This window comes from Toxotes jaculatrix, chromosome 8, assembly GCF_017976425.1.
Source record: "Toxotes jaculatrix isolate fToxJac2 chromosome 8, fToxJac2.pri, whole genome shotgun sequence".
NCBI classification, from domain to species: domain Eukaryota; kingdom Metazoa; phylum Chordata; class Actinopteri; family Toxotidae; genus Toxotes; species Toxotes jaculatrix.
In genome coordinates this window covers 3,659,406-3,679,488 of record NC_054401.1, presented here as the reverse complement: position 1 = coordinate 3,679,488, position 20,083 = coordinate 3,659,406, and the positions used below count along the sequence as shown (strand labels likewise).

The following is a 20,083-nucleotide window of genomic DNA, read 5'->3' as shown; positions in this document are numbered from 1 at the left end:
TAGCCTTGCTGCTGAGAAAAAAAAACACCAGGAGAGCTTCTAATGGACCTCGTGGCAAGACTGTCATATCCTTATTAGCTGTAAACTGTAATATTTATTCAGTATTATAGTATACTCATACTATAGTACTGAATAAATATACAGTACGCAGGTTAAACCTATGATCAATCCATTGAATTCTCACTAAAAACTTTATCCATACTAAGAACACATTGCTGTTGTGATTGGCTTAAAGTACGGTCCATAGACGAACTTGCACCAATCAGCGACGTTACTGTACAACGCCTTTGTCCAATCGCGAGCCCAGAAGAGAGCAGCGTGGCACGCCCACAGGCATCAGCCAGTAGTCTGGCCGAAACAACTGTCATTTAGAGTGAGTGGACGTGATGGGGAAGACGGAGCTAGTGCTGGAAAACGCGAATTAAACGTCTCAAGAAGTGTCAAAAACAACTTTTAAAGTTGCATATGTAGGGGTTACAGATCGCGTCGGCATGTGTTAGTATCTTAAAGGTAAGTTTATCACAAAATAACGTGTACTGGAGCTTTTTTTCCTCGAGCGCATGAGTTGAAATTTTTAAAAAAGGAAGCTAACGTTTTTTTTCTTTTGCTAACAAGCTAATGTTTATTTTACCGTTCCCCCACCACCTCCTCCACCAGAGAAGCAGCAACTTTGGCAGTACGTCTTTCTTACTGCTATAGGGATTACAGCCAGTTTCGGAAGATGTCAGCCCCCAGCAACTCGCTTCAGCAGCCGAGGGTGAGACGCAGCAATGCGGGCTCCCCCGGCTCGTTCAACAACAGCAGCTGCCGCTTGCACCCCATCCGTGCCACCGTGCCCTACCAGCTCCTGCGTGCGGGTCAGAGCAGCCCGACGCGGGCGCAGACCCTCTACGGAGGAGCCACGAACAGCCGAGGCTCGAGTCCCCCCTCCAGCCCGACACTCAGTTCAGGAAGTGCAAATGCAAAACAAAGACTGTCCCCCGAAAATAGGGACTCCTCCTGTCCCCCAGACTCTCCAGTTTCCAGAGGTAAAAACACTCATTTTAAACTGTTTTGCCTTACATAGGCCAAGAAATGCCATGTCACCACGTGCATGGTAACTTTTTTGTTTCACTAACAGTTAACACAGTCACATTTTGTAATTGTGCATAAATTTGATAAGATATAAGAAGTAAGATATTTGAGGGGGTAGCTTCTAAGTCTGGAACAAGGTTGACATTTCATTTGCTGAAGGTTGATGCATTAACTATTTAGCCTATCCTCCACTTACACAATTAGGCACTCATAAAGAGAATAGAGTGCACTATTGGCTCTCCTACTTCCTATGGACTTTTGACAGGAGAGAGGGGGAGGAGAGAATTGGCAGAAAGACATGCTTTCAGTTGTAACAGGGGCCACGTCAGTCCCAGTAGAAGCAGTGCGGAGCGAATGGTCAGGTGTTGCCAGTCTGACCTCACTCTATACCTATACTGGGAACATTCAGACCATGTGCTCAGTCTCACCATGTTGCCTTTCATATGGAGACAAGTGCTTTGTCGTTTCATGTCATGCTCAGTTGCTCCGTGGAAGTGATAGGAGACAAACTGGAGGACCACATGAGAGTCCAGGGAGCCCTAAATCCGTATTTCCCAGTGCCTTACTAAATCTTATTTATGTGGCAGCCTCTCTTGCCAAATATCAACGCTGTGGCCGATTTTTCAGACTAGTAGCTCTATCCTTTCGCAGGCCAGAGCTGCATGTTGTGCTGGAAGAATACAGTTTTTTTTGTCTGCAAACCCTGTGTTTTCTGTACAAAACACAGACATAACCACACATTATCTGGCAAGTGTTTGAAGCACGTTGCGATATGGAAGTGTGTGAATACAGCTTGCTTTTTTTCCTCCAGATTCTGGAGACAGAAAGAGTCACATTCTGTTTGTGTTCAACCTCAGTGGGTGATTCAGTTCTGAATCTGCATAAGTTCCCCAGAATTCCCAGGTATTCTCACTACAATACGGTTCTGTACTTAACAAGATTAGGTCACAAATTCCCACACACTACACATCAACCACATACCTCCATTAATCTCGTTTAATAGCTTCTCCCTCTTACCTTTAACCAAAATGGCAGCCCTCTTGTTTCAGTGCAGCATGTTGGTTATTGTGGAGCTGTGTGTGGAATTTTATGTTTGTGACGTGCTTCACATTCCTCAGTACTCTGAATGAGATGACCTCCAACCTTGACCAGCGTACCATGCATGGCAGGAAACGATGTCTCTTCTACAACAACTGAGTAGGCAGACTTACCAGGCATGACGAATTTCACCCGTGTTTGGCTAGCAGTCGGTGTTGATTTCCCACCCCTGCAGCATGCCATGCATACCTCGGTCCTCTGAAAGAGACGACCTCTAACCCAGGCCAGTGTCCCATGTCAGCAGTGGTGATGGAGACTTGACTCTCCTTCATGGCTGTGACCTCACAGCCCAAACACACATGAAAGGCCTCAGATGATGACTGCGATCGTATCAGTGAGGGTTGGTGACTGCTAGCAGTCAGACATGCAAATTGTCTTGCATCTTTCAGGAAGCAAATATGTTTTACAATGTGAGCATAATTTAGTCATCTTCACCTTTCAGCACAGCAGCCTAGCTTGATGTGGGCTTTGTGCTGTGTGTTTTCTCATTCTCTGAAGCACTTTGAACCCACTCACAGACATAATGCTTGCCATTTGGTGGGAAATTCAGTCCAAAGTGCCCCACAGTACCATGAGTGTTGCTGCCAGACAATGTGTATGTGGTAATGGACTGCACTGGTGTTCAGATCTTGGCCCGATGATCAAGGACAAGAGTAAAGGGTGTTATATTACACATTATGACGTTTTGGGTTCATCAGCATGACATCATTCTCTTACCATACTGTCCCAACAATGAAAGTCCCGCTCTCTGTCAAAGTGCCAGCTGTGCTGAAACAGCCCTGCTTCATTGTCACCCATTCAAACTGCAGAGTAGGACCAAATGTGAAAATGAGCTTGTTGTCCAAATCAGTCGACTCTGGCTGAACTGCACTGTTTTTTTTTTTTTCCTGCCGTTTTATCGGCCTGCATATCACAGCTCAACACTGTAAATCATCTGGAAATTGAAGGGTAACATTGATGTGATGTTAAGATTACTTAGTTTTCACTGTTCAGTGGCAAAGTTGGCATTGTTAGCACAGTTAGCACAGTTAGCATACCTTTCTCATCCATTCAGATACATTCAAACTAGCCTGAGCTGGCTTGCTGTGGGACGTACCCACTGGACTCACTGATGGATTGTTATAATGCTAACAAGCCATTTCCTGACAAGCTGAGGGACAGATGCTGAAACTCATAACTGTAAAACATCATGGCCAAGATTAATATCATCCTTCATATTGTATGAAAGACAGTGCCTCCTCAAATTTCTGCTTGCAATTAACACACTTTTAACTTAAACAACTCATCTAGAATATTGTTTGGCCATGAACCACGGGGTAGCTGAGTCGTTTACAGGATCCCACCATAATTGTGCGATCAAACATTTGATTCCAGCGTAGTCATGATGGTGTGCAATATGCATTATTCATTAGGTGAAATATTGTACATTGACTTGCATTGTCACAAGTATTCTTCTCTCTGCATCAGGAATTTATTATACAGCGAGTAATATTACAAATATTATTTTTTAATCTCGAAGAAATCTGAATGTCACAGGGTCTCAGAAAGTCTTTTAAGGGCTTTTTGGTCCATTGGTCCATTTTTGCTTATAAAGTAACATTAACCAGTTTTTAAAAATGGATACCAGTTTTCTACTGACTCAGCATTTGTTTGTAAAGAATTAACAGTTCAGTAAAACCAAATACTGTGTCCATTGTTTATATATTGTTTTTAAACCTCTCTTTAACAACAGTCAGCTTGCACAGTCTTGCCAGTAGGCAATTTCATGCTTCATTATCCACTGTGTAGGTAATGTGAGCAATTACAATAATGTCCAGTTGAACTGAACTGTATTAGTCCGAGATTGTTTGTATGTCTTTTAAAAGCGAAGCAAAACTCCTACCAGGTTATTTTTAGCATCAGCTAGCGTTGTAGTTTCATTTAACTGAGCACTTCTGAGATACCAAGTGTGCAGTGATTTTGTTCTGTGATCTCAAGATCAAGCTAAATTTTTAGGATTTTCCTCTCAGCCAGTGTCATGCAGCCTTGTGAAAACCTACAGGAAACCGTTTTGCTATGGTTTACTGATTTGGACCACATGTTTGTTTTCACATTTGCTTCTGCCCTACAGTTAATAAACCAGCCATTTATCCCTGGAAATGTGGAGTTTTTTTTTTTTTTCACAGATTACCAAATGGTCAGTGAAGGAAAGTTCAGCCTGAAAATATTCCTTTTAATATCACAGACACCACTCACTTAACCCTGAAATCAGCAGATGGACTGCTTTGATGTCTTGGCTTCTTCCACACTGTTTCTTTTTTCTCATCAGGAGATTATTCTAGTCTGGCAAGTGGGGAGACGATGGAAAATAACCACAATCCCAGTTCTGAGAGCACTGGCTTGGCCTATATCAATATTGATGGAAATTTAGCCTGCTTCCTTTGTCTACAATGCTTCAGGGAATTTTACTGTAGCCCAGTGAGCTTACTTAGGCAATACCTTTGGGTGGGTAGGCCTGTGTATTGTATGAACAAAGAACAACAATGAATGGCTGTGTAGTTCTGCTAGGAGAGGGGTGCCTCATGTAGATGGTTTAGTCTGCGTGTGTTGGTTTGTGTGGTCATGTTGGAAAGGCCTCGGCCTCAGCCTGCTCAGACAAGGAGTGGAGTAAATGGGAATATTTCCTGATCATCCATCTATTCCTGTTGTCTTCTTTTGATACAGAAGCAGAAATTAAGCTTTCATTGACTTTAGCTAATCACACAAAGTGCAAACGAAGCTAATAAATTGTTCATACTGCAGCCTCACTTTACTCTCATGCTAATGTCTTTGTGTTTGCATGTTTTGTTTTTCTCTTTTTTTTTTTATTTTACTGCGTGTCACTGCAGGAATGTTGAGTGGATGCAGGCAGTATTGATGTGCATTGTGGTGTGGTTGTTTATGAGTTCTTATGTGGGTGGTGTGTGCTTAACTTCTCTGGCTCACAGCAGACTGCTCTCATAACGTCAGATACTCCTGCTCAGCCATTTACATTAGCTTCAGGCCTCAGCTCTCAAGCCTACCCTGCTCTGCACTAATACTTGTGAGACTGGAAAAGTGTCCATACCTTGAAAGCAAAGTTTCTAGGTAGGTTTCTAGGATCAAGGTACAATTACTACAACACAGTGAACAAACCAGTCCAAGGAAACTGACTGACTTTACGTGTTTGCTTTTCAGTTTAGATGAATGACTGTTTTGACATGACTTTTTTTTTTTTTTTTCTAAAAATGTGAATCATAAGAGTTGATGTGCTGCTCAGAATATAGCTTCAAGTCCTTGGGTACACGTTTGCACTGAGAGATTTATTACACAGTGACATTTTAATACTGTATGTTTAACTTATTCTGATTGACATAATCAGGAAAGGTGGCAAATGATGCCTCAGGGTGACTGGCATTATTGTTCACTGTGCACTGATGCCTGCATTAGTGTTTGTGCGTGCCTTATCCTGTTTCTTTATTTTTCCCAATCCACAGCAGAAAGGTCCAAGTTACAGGTTCGGAGTTCCAGTGCCATTCGGCGGACATCTTCCTTGGACGCCATCACAGGGCCATACCTCACTGGCCAGTGGCCTCGGGACGCCCATGGACCCTACCCTTCCTGTATGAAAGACAAAGCCACACAGGTACATACCATTCAGAGAATCCTATCTCGGCTATAGGCCTGAATAGGGGTTGGATATCATATTTTACATGATAATAGAGTTGTGACGTGGGAAGAACCAAGAGTTTCCCCAAGGTGCTTTTCTTCGTTCTGTATTCCCATTTTAAAACAATCTTTAGTGTCTTTAGTATCACTTAACATAAACTCAACTCTCTTAGATAATGTAACAGTCCTGTTAGTTTATATTATGACCACCACTTTGAATTATTTTAGCTGTGTTTCTGGCAAATCATGTTTGGGCATGGTGGATGTGTATAAATGCTACAATAGAGGCTCAGCCACTGTTGCCATGGAGAAGAGGCCAGTCGGAGGTGTGAGTCCAAGCAATATTAAATTTGAAATTTGCGAACAAAGGTTGCTGAACTGATCCAAAATTAATTCAGAATCCAAAAGTAAATTTGTGTAAGCTGCACATTGTGTTGCCAGTTTTCTCAACACTGTAATCTGTAGCCTTCCCCCGCCCCGGTGATTGGATTTCTTTCTGAAACACACCTTGGGAGTTGTAGTTAACCTCTCCCCCAACATGTTTTATCAATGAGCCAGATGTTTTCTAACGCAGCTGTTCGTATTGGGGTTTTTTTTTTTTACTAATGATTTAACCAGAAGAGTTTCATGCTGATCCAAGCTGTAGAAGTGCTCCATATGTGAGTCACATAGCATTGTCTATGGGAAAAATGAATGGGATTTAACCTCTGGACCCAGGGGGCGGCCAAAATGGCTCCTTCCACTTTGCAACTCAGTTGTGGTGTAAATCACTGTGTGATTAGAAAAAAACGTTCATGCCATGATGCCAACAATGCCGCGGCTTGTTAACACATGTATATGTGCGGCTGCCTGTCTTGTGCTGCTGCTTCTCTTGGCCAGGATGCTCTTGTAAAATAGTTTTAATCGCAGTGAAACCTTTTCCTGGTTAAATAAAGGTCAAATAAAACTTTGGCATTGTGCAGGTGGCTTGATAAGCTCAACATCAGAGACACAGGGCCCTGTACCCTGATAGCGAGAGGGGCATACAACATGATCCCACTCTCTCACTTTGTTTCTTGCCTCTCTTTACTCTGTCAGCTGTCTCATAAAGGTAAAAATAATTTCGAGAGAATGTGGCAAGATCTGTGTGATTCAGCTCTGCATTCACATCATACATTTGCATTGTTGTTTGAAGTTCTGAGAAGAGGAGCCAAAAGGCTACGCCTGGCTGAAGTTAGTTTAATAGTCATGGGTTGGACACATTTTAGCCAATATGGTCTGCGTTTAGTCTGCATTGGGCCTAGTTCAAATTTTGACATAAAAAATATGACATTATTGTAAGTCCACATGGCCCACCCTTAGGTCACAGCGTGTGGTAAATCCCCAGATTCACCCCTCACGTTCAGTTCTCTGTCACAGAAAATTCTGGTAGTTAGGACCAAATAATTCTTGGTTTCTGTCATAGTGGCTGGTGAAGGAGACACAATTACAAAGCATGGCCAAAGATTTTGTTAAAGTAATCTGGTGGTAGACTCTGCTGCCAATACAAGCCGTGTAGACGTTAGGGTAAAAAGCCCGAAATTCCCTCACAGCACCACATTTTAAAACATTCTAACACTTCATAAGGCCTATGTATGGATTTCACATTCAGCCTGACCACAGTATTCCTGGACAGCAGCCCTACACATGATCACACACTAATCTTGCCATGTGACTGATGGTTAGATGCAGTTTTTCTCAAAGAGCTTTTTTTTTTTGTTCTTTTTTTTGGGGGGGGGGGGGGGGGGGGGGGGGGTGTGGGGGGGGGGGGGGGGGGGTGTGGGGGTGGGTTTGTGTTATGAAAGAATATTGAATATGCATGATCATGACAAGGGCTGCTCCCTCTTTGCTAACAGAAGCCTTTCATGTATCTGAATGAGGACCGCCAAGCCTCATTTACATGGGCTTCATTTCTTTGTGTGTAGGCTGAGGAAGTGGCGAGAGGGCCTTGCAAGATTTCTTGAAGTGGCTGTATGCAGAGTAAACACCTCTAATTACAGGGTTCCTGTTCAGCTCTGGAAAGACTGGACAAGTATGGAAAATCAATTTGGTAATTATCACGTCTTGAAAAATGTTAATGCTCAGAAACGTCTGGGCTCAGATACCCAGTGATCTTGCATACCTACCCACTGTTTCTTTAACATATTGTGGTATTTGCCCGTGCTATCTGGTGCCATGGCCTTGACTGTATTTCCCAGCCATTATCAGCAAGGATCTGTTTGAGGGCAGACTGAGATGAAGATCCAGTTAGGAGATTTATGTCTGTCAAAGCTGTGGAAATTTTAGATGGAAAACATTTGGCTATGTTGTAATGATGTGGGAGAGTGTGACACACTTGACAGTCCTTGAGCGATTAAATGCACAAACTCCCCCAAGGATAGTCAGAGACCGTTTCCTGTTAACAAGCTATGCCTGGGCCCGGCTCTTTTTATAAGACACAACAGCAGAAAGAAGCAGACAAAAGGTCCCCTGGCTTCTTTTGTTGTGCACTGCACAAGTTCAAGACAGCCTCTCCTTTGAGCTGTAATGTAGCCCTGCATGGAGGTGAAGTTGTTTGCACCTGTCCCCCCGGCTATGGCTGAGGCGAGGAGAAATCCCACTGCTTACCACCTGGCCCTCGTGGTTGCACAGCCCGCCTGCCTTTTGTGTGGGAGTTGAGGAGCAGAGGGCCCATACATATGCTAATCACTGTTCCGGGATAGGTCTGTGTGCCCTAGGCCCTGTGGTTACAGAACACAGAATGTCTGTATGAAGATTAGGGCCCTGACACACCAAGCCAGCCTCAAAGAACTACGACCGACAAAAGCAGACTGATCAAACAGTGTGCGTCGCCTCACGTCTTCTGTTAAAAGTTGCACTAGAACACAAAGGCCACAGCCGACGGCCAGCTGACCGCTCACATGCGTGCGTGTTCGGCCCCTTCGTGAGAGGAAATAGCTCATCAGTAGTCTGTATTTGTAATCTGAAAAACGCAATGGAAGGACAAACAAAATAAACTGGCCTGCTGTTTTTCAAACCACTGTGAATGTGCTTAAAGAGTTTCTTTATTGGCCAGGAATATGTATTGAGAATATGCCGGGTAAAGTTTTTCTTTTTTTTTTTTTTTTTTTTTGCTGACAGCTGCTGAACCAGTGGTGCCAAACACAAGTTGCCCACAAATGCTTAACACCGTGCCATTGCCAGGCATCCAACTTGTGCTGCGTGACACACAATTAATCCCACTTGAGAGCTGTACTATATGTATGCTATCACCGGTGATCCAATAGCACTACCCCATATTTACCTCATATGTATGTTGTATGGTGTATGTTGTAGATTATTTGTTTATCTGAATATACAGCTTGAAACAAGGTCAAACAACAAAAATGCCCTTTTAAAGATACCTGTGTTTTCTGTAATGCTTACTGAGTTTCAGTCATGCAGAAGATATACAAAATCAACTCACCAAATCAAAATGCATGTTCTCATCTTTAAACCTCACCAAATGATAGCAGTGGCACGCTGTCCACATGTCTCAACATGCAGTCTAAACAAACCAGCACAAATTCCACAGCAATTCTATTGAAGCCCAGTCATTATTTCCTGCTTTGGAACAGAGCTGGATTCTTGAGGATGTTGCCTGCATGTAACCCTTTGGGTGGGAATCATAATGGGAAGCAAAACTGCAGGCTGTCGTAACAGGGTTTTATCTGTACAGCAGTACACTATCAGACACAACACCTGGCACACAGGTCTACAAAGCACACAGCTCAGGCCGGAAGTTCAAGAGCTAGCATGATAAAAAAGGGCCTCTGAGGTAAATAAAGGTGGGTGTTCTGGTCAACAGACAGTTTGTTTGTGGGGAACAGAGTTAATAAAGAAAGATAGCCTGCAGTATTTTAACTGTCTTCTTCTGCTATGGATAACTGAAAAAAAAAAAAAATGGAGGAGTCCAAGCTGAGATGTCCACAGTAAAGAAAAACGTGCAAGCCCCCGTAGGGGTGACAGTTATGGACTGTTGATATTTTAAAAGTTATTTGCATTCTTGAAATTTAAAACTGAAGAGCCCCGTTGAAATTCAAACAACTAGGGTATTAGCCTCAGGCTGAATTCACACATCAGGTGTCATCATGCTGTATTTACTGTTTAACCTTTTTTTTTTTCTGTATACTGAAAGTTATCATCACTTTTAACAATGATGTTCTTATTTCTATCATTGCCACTTTATTTAAATCAGTTCAGAAAGGATTAATTTAATGCTTATGAAAATGAAACACTGAAGGACAATATCACCTGTAAATAGCTAAAGTGAATGGTATGGAATTGAACTGAAATATGTCCAATAATATGGACATATATGTCCTGTAAAAGTTAACCCCGGCCTTGATCCCCCCCATTGTGATTCTCAAGCAAACACCGCTCTATGGAAACCTATACATATCACTCACCGCCAAATAACTGCGTTTCACATTGAGATACAAGTAGTGGGAGTAGCACGGCAACTTGACATCATGAAACATCTGTGAGAACTTAGTCTTTCCTCAGCAGCTAAGTTCATGTCTCCATAAAGCCTGTTTGCCTGTTTTACAGAAGTCTGCATTCTGTATGAACGGATTAGGCCGCAGCATCAAGCCTCTCAGTGTTTGGCAGAGGCATCAAACAGCGCAAGCCATTCCACAGGCCATGCACAAAATGTTAATGCTAAAGGCTAGCTACACATCTGCCTTCCAGCGTGGCCAAGCACAGTCGTCCCTTTATGAGAGCACAAGCACCCATTTAATTCGCTGTTCTTTTCTGGGGAAACCAGCGCCAGCAAGCGAGCGCAAAGGGCTTCACGGGTGTTCCTCATTATTCAGTGTGATATTCCATATCATAGGGCAAGGCTTGTGCGTTAGTTGGAGAGCCATAGAGGCTTGTCTGTTTGCGTGGGGTCAGACATAAGGCACTGTGAAGACACTGACATTTAAGATGTTTTGTACGATTGTGCTAACCAGAAAAACGTCGGATGTTTAAGGACTTGTTTGAGGACTGAGGCACTGTTGATATGCATAATCAGGGGGAAGTGTGTGGTTTCAGACAACCCTATGAAACATCCTCAGTCTGGTGCTGTTTTTGCATATATTTACATAACTTAACCGTTTCCTTGTTTATGCAGTAGAGGTCTAAAAGACATGTTCAGTGAGACAGGACTGCCTCTGTGCTCACTGGCGGCGAATGTTTTGTATATCAGTTGTTGTCTTACTGGTGTACTGAAAACATAAATTTTCTCTGTGGACTCGTTGACCTGTCATAAGCCTTGCATTGTGCCGTAGGTACTCAGGAAATCAGAGTTGTCTACGTAGACTAGATAGTTAGACTAATTTGTAGACTTTCACTACTGAAGGGGAAAGGTGGAAGCTCCACGGTGGGAACCAACACCAGCTGCTAGCAAGGTCCTTGTAAATGTCACCTGTGGTTGACAAAGATGTCGTCTTGGCAGGTAAACACATATTATTTGGTAGCCCTGTAATTATTTTTCTCAAACTATATTTGGCCTTGTTAAGTGATGCTGGTGGATTTTGGAATGTACTAGTCGGTTTAGGCTGCAGACAAAAAGAGTTTTAAGCCCCGCCACAGATGTATTTATCTTAATCTGGCTCACTAGTGGAAACAGTCAAACATGCTATAACTTTAGTTTTTCCTGTTGAATGTAGTTCTTTCCTCAGGGATGGTATCTCGTGACTGTTTTGCTCATTTTCATTGATTCCAGATTTTTTAGCTTTACTCTTGAACACACGGCACTGATTACTGCTTTCATCCACATCCTTCTCAACTGCTTATCCAAACATTTTACATTTTAGAAATTTAGTTGATGCCCACATATTGAGTGCCTTCACAATGTGGGATCACATTAGCGATTCAGTTTTTTAATTAAGGACACTTCATGAGTTTGTAGGAGAGGTCCTTCAATTAGCTTTTAGCTTCATACCTCTTCTGTATGTAATTTATATTTGAGTATATGTATGTAACAGTAGGTAGAATTTGTAAGTGCATTTGTTTGTGTGTGAATGTCTTAGTGTACATATATAGTTTATTATAACTTTTTAATGTGCAAACAAACAAATAAAATAAATAAAGCACATTTCATAAGACGTGTGACTCTTGATGGGCAAAACAAGACTCAACAAGGACTACACGTTTGTCCGTTTTAATGGGAGTGTAATGTACGGTATTCTGTTTAGACATATTTGCATCCACACACAATGGAAATGTGTGCTTATGCTCTTGTTCACGAGGACATCTACTTGTCTTTGTGTGCCTATGCAAAACAAGACATGCAGTTTGGTGGCCACAGTGCCTCACAGTACATATGGAGCATGTATCAGCAGCGTGAACAGCGTTGTGTATGTGTGAGTGTGAGTGTGTGTGCTAGAGGAAATGATAAGAAGTTGTGTAATGTGGTTGTGTGTCAGCATTTATGTTTCTGTGTTTCAGACTCCAGGCCTCTGGATCGACGAAGGAGCAGAGCAGGGAAGTCCTCACCAGCGGTCGGCCTCCTGGGGCAGCGCAGACCACCTCAAAGAGGTAGATTCACCTGCGTTAACACGGGCTCACGCCAGCCACAGCTGCTACTGACAACAACCACCACAGACAGCGGATTAACACAGTGCCGCAGTGTCAGCACTCTGTCTACTAGTTTAAAACGTTCACGCAGCCAAATCGAAGAGCATGTTTTTGTCATTTTTGAGGTTCATTGCATCTACTCAAAATGTGTTTTATTTGTCAGGGTCTGAGGTCAGCCTAAATATTATGCTCCTTAAGCTTGGTTTCCACTCCTGTCTATCTGCCGGGCTTGGTGGCCAACCAGCCGACCACATGGAGCTATTAGGTCTCCAGCTTTCCAGACCACAGTCTAAATTTAACCTCCTTCTCCCCTCTGTTTCCCACTCAACTGCACCATTGTATCTCATTATGGCCTGTTGTTTTTGAGAGACAGTGCAGGAGATCCTCTCAAGGGTGAAATAGCCATATTGTTCCCTCCTCAGCTTCCACTAGAGTGAACTGACTCTGTAACTGAGGGTAACTCCTGTTGCTTAAAAGCCTCACGCTCATATTTTTCTGTTTCCAGCATAAGAGTAGTTCCAAAATGTTAATGACGCACACCAGGGAAAATAGTATTTAAAACCTTTACACTTTCAAAAATCTGTTTCAGCCACACTTAAAGACCATTATTAAACTGTTAAGACGAGATATGGAAGTGTTCAGGTTTTTATTGTGAATAGAATTCGACGCAGTGTGGATTTACACTGCGAGTAGGAACATTGCACCTCAGCAATGTCAGCAGGGAGACAGGAAGTGATATATTTTAATGAATACAGTCACTAGAGATGCATAAAATGTATTATTAAACAGCATTCAAGTATAAATGCGGCCGTACGCATTAACTAAATGTGGTGTTTCTGCAGACTTTCTGCAGACAAACCCAGGCCCTTGGTCTTCACCATCAGTAGTGTCACACAGCCAGGAAAACCTCTCTCTCTCTGGTCCTCTGAGAGTACATTAAGTCTGCCTGGACTTGTCATAATCAACTGCTGCGGTCACTCAGTGAATGTAGTGAACTGCATTATAGCTCTCTAACCTCTACGATTACATGTGTGGGAGGACATCTATGAAAAGAGCGAGTCTCTTTGTTGACTGTGTTGCCAGGATTACAAGATCAGCATTGAAGACCACACCTTTGTCTGCCTAGTACAACTGCGTCTGTTAGGCTCACAAAGGGTATCCTGTTTTTAGGCTGATACTGGGCCATATGCAGAAACACCTACTGATCTAACTTGCTTCATCATCAGACATACATGGCTGAGTATATAATATAATATACTGTGCTGCAACAGTATTCAAATCAGTCTTTATTGGTGCACGCAGTACTACATACGTCTGTGGTAAAGCCCAACACCAACCATATTCTCTCATCTGTTGCAAAAAGGAGGAACATCATTAAAAACAAATATCAGCTGCCATATCAGCTTTTATTTCAAGGAAATTAATCAGCCATTAATTTGATAACCAGTTAATTTTTTTTAAAGAAAAAATGCCAAACATTTGACATTTCCAGCTTTTCAAATGGAAAACTTTGCCGCTTCTTCTTGTATTAACATTATAGTAAATTGAGTTTTGAGTTTTGGACCGATGGGAAAAGTTAAAATTCACACATTGATGGAAACATTGCCTCCATAACTTGGCTGTGAGCTATCATTTGTTGAAGTGATGTTACTTTTCTTCCAGCAGATTGCTAAACTGAGACTGCAGCTGCAGCGCAGCAAACAGGTCAGCCGGCAGAGTAAAGACAGGGAGCAGAGCTCACTGCAGCTGCCGCAGCAGGCGCAGCACGGCGCTGCATGCCAACCTCAGGTGAGTTATTTTGTCAACATTCATGCTGTGCCAAACTAAGTCACCGGCATGCTCTTTTCAGGTGAAAGCATTAACTAACTGACTTTGATGATGCAAGATTTTAGCCTCGCAGTGGTGGTACGATAAGGTAGCTTAGCAGCCAAGCCAAAAAAAAAAAAAACACACACACAAATGAAACAGTCGGTGACCAAACCATATCACAGCTGCTGAAGATAAGGGAACTGAATATGAAAATACCAGGGTTAAGCAAGGCGGCTTTCTACATTACTCACTTAACTAAATTAAGTGAGTAAATTCATCAGGATTTTACCTTCATTTTCTACATTAGTTTCAGCTTCATTGTTATGGAACTGTAGGTCTATCAACATGCAATAGTAAAAATAAAATGCAGCCACTATTTGAGAATTAGGTGTCAAGTGAAAGTTCATGTATACTTTTATTGTAGTAGAGGTTTTTTTGTTTTTAGTCTTGTGTGTTGGCCATATTTGATCATATGTTCATGATGTTGCATGCTGCACAGCATTCGACTGAGGAGTTCTAGTTAATGAGTCCCCACTCTGACCAGTTGTTTTAAAAGAGGAGAGGAGAGAGAGCACCGGGGGAATGTGTCTGGGCATGCCCCGTCCTCTCCTTGTTTGGTGTTCATTCATTAACAGCTGCCCAGCAACAGTACACTTCAACCACTGTGGGAAAATTTACATAAACAGAGATATGCTATGCCCTATACCCTCATGTGGTAGATCACAATCAATTCTGTTTTTGTTCTCTATGACATTTAATCCCACTACAGTAACATGTGTTCAAACTGAGCGCCTCCACCCATTAAATATCTCATGAAACTGGATCAGTGACAGTTCAGTACTGCAAGCAGATCTCGGTGTCACAGGGTCCAAGACACTTGCAGTATTATGTCCTGTGTTGCACAACTGATCTGAATGTCTTTTGGTGTGTCCTGAAAGGGATGTGAATTTGAGTATATATTGTTTTGATGCATACGTAAGTTTTCCCTTGTTTTTGATTTTTGTCTGCCTGTCTTTCCTTCCAGTACAAGGGAACTTCATCGGCCCTGTCGACAATCCCCGTGCCAAAATCCCTCATATGCAGAGTGCCGAGCAGTGTGGAGGGCATCAACCACGAGCTGGAGAACGTGTTCATCAGAGAGGACTGGGAACACGGGATACAGGTAAGGATATGTGCACACACCAGCAGCAGTTCAAGCAGTGTTTAAGAATAATCTGAAATGCTTGTAGAACTGCAGATGAGCTCACCTAAAGCTACATCTGTGTGGGTGAATTTCCTTTGCCAATTGCAGTGTTGCACGAAGGCTCCCAAGTCACAACAATGGGACTTTTTCCCATTCTACCGTTCTGCTGACATGGGTGTGAATACAGCAAAAGCTGCAATCTGTGATCCAGATGTAAACAAAAATGCATCACCATCAAAACCAAAACACAGGACTGGAACTTGCCATCATTCTAAACTTGCTTAACCACCTAACAAGCGATATACACAATGTATAACGCACGTCAAACAGACACACCCATTGTTTTCTATGTACACCCATGGCACAGAGGTTGAGTCTTGTTGGTTTCACCTCCGTAGGACACATCATTGTGCTATTTCCCAGAGCTGATGTGCGTCAACTCTCCACAAAGGCAGCACATTTGTCAAGTTTGCTCCCTGGATGTGCACATCCCAACAATCCCCTTCACCTTAGCTGCTCTTTGGTGCATCCGGCATCCTTCACGTGTCAGTGAACGCAGTGCCGTGTGATGGAAATATGTGTTGGACTTAAAATTGAACAGCCTACATGTTCAAATTGAATCAATTAAGACAAAACACAAAATAAACTTTTTTTTATCATCAGTATCAGTGAAACTTTAAGGTTTATATATATGAATATACCTGTGGTCAAAAATAGCTTCTTGGGCTATGCTTAAAATTTATTACATGCACACAAACACACTTAGACACATATATTCTCACTCACACTGAATTAAATATCTTGGAGGCGAGTAGACCTGTAAATCTTGCCTGATGCGGGGTAGTAAACCTTGGCAGGTCTGTAAAGCTTCCCTCTTAGAAAGTCACAAACACACACACAGTTTAAACACACATACAAACATCACACCACCACAGATTTACAGCCTGCTGTGCACCAAGCCTTTTTTTTTTTGCCCCTGCTCTCTCGTTTGAATCAGCTGTGCCAAAGCAGAACTCTCTGCATATCACACTGTTCATCTACTGTCAAGTATTACCATCTGGTGCGGTGTTTGCTTCTCCAATTGCCCTTTAAACAGACAGACAAACACACCAGAGGCCTTTTAGTTCCAGTCATTCTTGGATTTTTTTTTTTTCTGCTGCTGTGTTTAACCCAGACTGAGTGAGCAGGTAGTTGTTGAGCATCTTGCACAGGAACACGTCAACAGTTCACGTGGGTTGTTCAAGGACACGTTGGCTGTTATGATGGATTGAATGTGACCTTTGAGTTATGCTTCTCTCTAAACATTAAGCATCACCGCTGCCATTTTTAGGATCCATGTACATCAATGCACAACCTCTCACTCTGACCTTGCAGGCCATGGATGCGGTGGATGGCCGTCGCCCCCCGTTTCCTCCGCATCGCTACAGCAACAGCGGGGAAACACGTGACACAGACACACAGGCACCTTCAAGTGGTGACTCCAGCCCGTCGTCCCGCCCCTACAGCTCGGACCACCTCCACTCCCCTGACGGAAGCCCCTGCTCTGCAGAGGACATAGACAAAGGTGAGCCTTCACCGTTTGTCAGATGCAGCCTTAGTGTTCAGTGAATTAAAGAGGAACTCCACAACACAAAGTGCGCCGACAGGTCTTGGTGAGTATAACTGCATATGAGAAAAAAGTCTTATTAAGATATAGGCGTAGAGCTGCTTGTCTTAAGCGAAAGTTGTTAAACAATACACAAGCACATTGCAGTTCCTAAGAACCAATGTCCCATAACCAAAGCTTCGTATTTTCCTGTTTGTCGTACCATAACCAAACACAGGCAAAGTAAATCTGTTATGTTCTTTACTGTATTTTCAGACAGTGTGTGCAGTTCTCCTCTCCCCAAGTTTGCCACTTCTCCCAAACCTAACAACAGCTACATGTTTAAACGGGAACCTCCAGAGGGCTGTGAGAAGGTCAAAGTATTTGAGGAGTTGGTGTAAGTTTTTTTTTTTTTCTTCTCGTCTTTCATTTCAAGATCTGTGCAAGGTTTAAATGCATCTCCATGCTTGACACTTTGCTACTGGGAAATCATGCTGTTGTCTCAACACTGAGCATACTGATCATTAAAAGAAAAAAAGAATAGATACAGTACTATTTCATGGACCAAGCTTATTTGCATTGAGGGTGGCAGGGATGAGGAAAAAATGGTTATGTAGAATAAATAACTTGTATTTAATCTGAACAGTGATATAAACAGGAAATAAGCAAGAATACTGAGCCCAACTTCTGTTGTCTTCAGGTCCGGCAAATCAAAAGGCTTCCCTCTGTTCTCATGCCCGGACAAAAACAAGGTGAACTTCATTCCCAGGGGCTCTGCCTTCTGCCCCGTCAAACTCCTCTGCTCCTCCCTCTTCTCCCCTGTTTCTCCTTTGTCCTGCTCCTCAACCAACCCTGGTCTCCATGGCAGTGAGAGCCCTGGGCCTCAGGTGACCCCGACTCAGCCCGCTGCACCATTACCTACCTTTCCGGCCTCCACTGACTGGAGCACCGACAAAAGCACAGACGTAAACACAGACAACAGCACAGACAGCCAGAGCCCCGACGCCGATGTGGGGAAAGATGGCTCCGCACAAGTTCTCCTCACCAGCTAGTTCTCAGGTATTCATGACCAAACCACCCACAGCTAAAACATTTCAACTAGTCAGGTGGTATGGTTTAAAAAAAAAAAAAAAAAAGAAAAAAAAAAGACGAAAACAAAAAAAATTAAATACATATAATGAAAAAAGCAACAAAAAAAAAATCCTTGCACTCCGTTAATCCTAACCTTAGCCAGCAGGGAGTGCCCAAGGTTTAGAAGTGACAAACACTTAGGAGGAAAATGGTACCAGCATCCTGCTGCACAAGCTTTTCTGCTCGGTTCCAGTGTTTGTTCCGCTGTCTGTAACAAAACAAACAAAAAAAAAAACAAACAAAAAAACTAGATGGTTTGTCACTCAGATTTTTAGAGTGTGCTGACCTTGGGCACAGGCTCTCTTTACCCACCACTAACCTAGCCTTCTCCCATGTACCATCACCCATAACAAAAATAGCTTTGCTTTCGTTTGCAAAAAAAAAAAAATAGAGATGACTGCTCAAATTATTGTGTTACGTAGCACCGGCAGTTTTATCAAGTTGAAATTAAAAAGGAGAAAATCCAAAACTTTGAGAAGAGACAACTATGAAATATCAGAAACACATTCTACTCATGTTATCTAACCAGCTTGTTAGCTGTCAAGTTTTCAGCGAGCTGAAATCTTAAGTGCATATATGTAAGCTTTTTGACAGGATGGGAAAGGCTTGTTCCATGTTTTTAACATACTTGGATGTCTTACAGTCAGAATACTTTCCCCCCACAGTAACCACAACGTTTGCACTTGTTAAGACCTGGCTCAGACAGATGCAGGCCACGGCCTATGTTTTATTTGTTTATTTTAAAGTATTTGTAGCACAGTGTCAGTGTGAAACCATCAGTCGCTGGTGTGCAGGCTCCACCCCACAGGCTTACAAGCCAAGACTTAGAGCTGCGTTTCTAGTCTGATCACTATTAAAACTTGGTAAGCTCAACACAAAATGCTAATATCAGCTGTTTATTCAGAGACCAAATAACCAACCACAAAGCACACAACTCCCCAATTGCCTTGTTTTATTGCCCCACAATACCCAGAACAATAACTCAGGTCATGTGGAATGTACTTGCTTGGACTATGTTGCCTTTCCCCAGTGTTTATGACTTTGTTCTACAGAAAGACATTCCAGTCTTTCGCAGAAATGTTTTTTTGTTTGTTTTTTTCCCTGGAGAGGGAGGTTATTACAGACTGAATCAGCTGATCGTTGTCACACTTTGTGACAAATAGCTTTTGCATTAACCTGTTCAGGTTAGAGTTTCAGGTGCTATGACACATTCCAGAGGTCGCTGTTGCATTGGTCAACCGCGAGTACTCATGTAAATGGAACTAGCTAAATAAGCTACACCCTCCCAAATTAAGAAGTTGACAATTATGTTGTTTGTTTTGCCCCTTTTGTTAAATATATACCAAAGCAAATTTCAAAACAATGAAAGGCCTGTCATGTATTCGGGATACAAGAGGCACCATTTTTGTGCCAGAAGCAGAATGTTTAAGCGTTTTGGTTTGTTTATAAACAGTTCAGCAACATATAAACACCGGCGCTAATCGTTGAACCAAGCCTAAGCACTTCGTTGGAAGTGAGATGATAATCACTATTTTTATTTTGGACCAATTTGTAAGTTAAAACAATCAGAACTTGAGTGTGCAATTGATTTTGTTTGAAGTAAATCTACACTAACATATTTTGTGAACAGTTTGGCTCAAACTACAGATCCTAGCAGATGTGCCCTGACGTTACCTGCAAAAGTTTTATCACCACAACATATTCAAAAAAACAAAACAAAAACAAAACAAAAAAACAACAAAAAAAACAACAACAAAAAACATAACTGATTTAGAGCAGGTTAACATTGAATGGGAGGATTAAACTAGTGAATGTTCCATTCCGAAACGTTGGTCTATTTAGCCACTTGCACATAGAAACAAAAATGAACAACATATGCAACGCATTCCTCACAGATTAAGTTGAAATTCTCTGTTCTGCTTGCAGCTCCAAGAGTT

The 20,083-nt window shown here is 42.4% G+C and overlaps 1 protein-coding gene across 3 annotated transcripts; it reads left to right on the top strand.

The window, feature by feature from the left end:
• The first annotated feature begins 368 nt into the window (after positions 1-368).
• Positions 369-18,571, top strand: LOC121186151 (glucocorticoid-induced transcript 1 protein). Of its 3 annotated transcripts, none has more exons than XM_041044808.1 (9): positions 369-510; positions 658-1,028; positions 5,667-5,815; positions 12,310-12,399; positions 14,101-14,226; positions 15,272-15,409; positions 16,805-16,994; positions 17,292-17,412; positions 17,716-18,571. In XM_041044808.1, exons 2-9 carry the CDS (start codon positions 722-724, stop codon positions 18,065-18,067), a joined length of 1,473 nt encoding a protein of 490 aa, XP_040900742.1. In that variant the 5' UTR covers positions 369-510; positions 658-721; the 3' UTR covers positions 18,068-18,571. The 3 variants fall into 3 exon arrangements, with proteins under 3 accessions (XP_040900742.1, XP_040900743.1, XP_040900741.1); XM_041044809.1 differs by having other exon boundaries at positions 384-510; positions 663-1,028; positions 14,104-14,226; XM_041044807.1 differs by having other exon boundaries at positions 384-510; positions 663-1,028.
• Positions 18,572-20,083: the final 1,512 nt, after the last annotated feature.

Excerpts from the sequence above, each read along its gene's own strand:
- LOC121186151 (XM_041044808.1), top strand. The coding sequence starts at position 722 with ATGTCAGCCCCCAGCAACTCGCTTCAGCAGCCGAGGGTGAGACGCAGC. Across the intron at positions 14,227-15,271 it reads GCGCTGCATGCCAACCTCAG|TACAAGGGAACTTCATCGGC; the intron begins GTGAGTTATTTT and ends CTTTCCTTCCAG. Across the intron at positions 17,413-17,715 it reads AAAGTATTTGAGGAGTTGGT|GTCCGGCAAATCAAAAGGCT; the intron begins GTAAGTTTTTTT and ends TGTTGTCTTCAG.